Source organism: Echinococcus granulosus (assembly GCF_000524195.1).
Source record: "Echinococcus granulosus chromosome Unknown EG_S00229, whole genome shotgun sequence".
Lineage (NCBI taxonomy): Eukaryota > Metazoa > Platyhelminthes > Cestoda > Cyclophyllidea > Taeniidae > Echinococcus > Echinococcus granulosus.
Window position 1 is genome coordinate 8,002 of NW_020170609.1, and position 1,519 is coordinate 9,520.

The 1,519-nt window shown below is 37.7% G+C and overlaps 1 protein-coding gene across 1 annotated transcript in view; it reads right to left on the reverse strand. All coding sequences in view use genetic code 11, as the record gives it.

The window, feature by feature from the left end:
* Nucleotides 1-1,519, reverse strand: part of EGR_10522 (hypothetical protein) — a gene marked incomplete at both ends in the record, with an annotated part of 5,142 nt that overhangs the window by 2,959 nt on the left and 664 nt on the right. Inside the window, 3 exons of the mRNA XM_024499771.1 lie at nucleotides 12-90; nucleotides 231-338; nucleotides 962-1,009. Coding sequence (XP_024345811.1) covers nucleotides 12-90; nucleotides 231-338; nucleotides 962-1,009 — 235 coding nt within the window. The remainder of the gene's footprint in view (nucleotides 1-11; nucleotides 91-230; nucleotides 339-961; nucleotides 1,010-1,519) is intronic.

Sequence of the window (1,519 nt, forward strand, 5' to 3'; positions counted from 1 at the left end):
CATTTTCTAACTGTATAAATGTTTTTGATGCATTTTTACTAATGGATTTACTAATAATAACAACAAAGGACATGTTGCTCAATTTATTTCCTATTCAATCAATACAAGTACACGACTAGGCACTTCGGAGGTCCCCTCATTCCTTTCCTTTTCCACCCGTCCCTCATCTCTTGCAAGTGGATATCACACGAATGCGGAGGATTTCGAGCCGTCTCGACAGACCACTATACTTGGTGGGGACTGACAATTTGCGTAGATTTCGTCATCATCTTCAAGTGATGCACTGTCATTGTAGGTGACAGAATTCTGCATTCTGTTTGTGCGAGCATGGCTGTTTTCTAATGACAAGAAGGGAAAGAAACCAAGTAAAACAGTGTCTGCTTTCTCTTATTTGCTTCTTCCACTATTACTCATGTGGTGTAGCGCTGTCTATTTTGGTTTGATGCCCATTTCCTGGTTTCATGCTTTTCTATTTGATTTTAATTTTACAACCTTTTGGCCTCTATTTTCCCTACAACTGGTCCGACACCATAATTACATAAGTGCGCATTTCTCGTCTTACCTGAATAGCATATCACGAATATTTGCCGATTTGATCAATTTATGGTTATAGTATAAGCTGGCACACAGAAGCAGCAGCTGCTATGACTAACAGATTTATAAGTGAGAACACAGTAAATCCACCTGCAAAGTGGTCTTCAAAGGCAATGCAGGATGAACAGGCTACCATGATCACAGGTTTTTCAACATATTTTTATTAAGACTTGATTTGATAAACCAGCCATACCCCTGCATTGCCCAAAATTGCCGCGTTTATCGCTAATGGGCTCGGACAAATCGACAATAGCTGTCCGTCGTGTTCGAAGGATTTGGGATGCTGACAGGGGTGCTTCAATCTCGGTGTCCTGCACGTCCGGGTTGCGGACTGTTTCAAGAAATGCGGGGTTTGCTGGCTGAATACCTAAATGATTACCAGATAATTTACTATTAAATCGGTGAGGTAAATCGTCTTGATAAATGGAAATAATGAGACAGTGTTTTCTTGCATGGCATTTTGATTTGCTTGCAGGTTAACCCTTTCAAAGATGATACCGCAAAGTGTCTCAAGGCAGGGAATATCCAAAAAAATATTTAGAATAATTCAAAAGATGAAAAATAATTTGAGTATGATTTCTTATTATCTGAATGTAATAGGGAAAATTTTTATGTTTTCTAAAAGTGCTAGAATAGTCATACCCATTTAGGGGTTTCTTATAAAAATAGCTTGTTTGAGATCTATGATCATTTTCTATCTAAAATACTTTTACTTAGATCTCTATCTGTATGGCTTGTATCTCTAGAAAACGGTAAGTAGCGTACTTTCGGACATATCTAAAGCATCTTTATCGCATGCGTTCGTGTAATCATCTAGCTACAGAAAATTTGCTTATCATCATTTAGAGTGTTATCATCGGAAAAAAAGCAACAAACTCTAGTACTGACAACAAATTTAACATCAGTGAATGAAATATTTTCACCT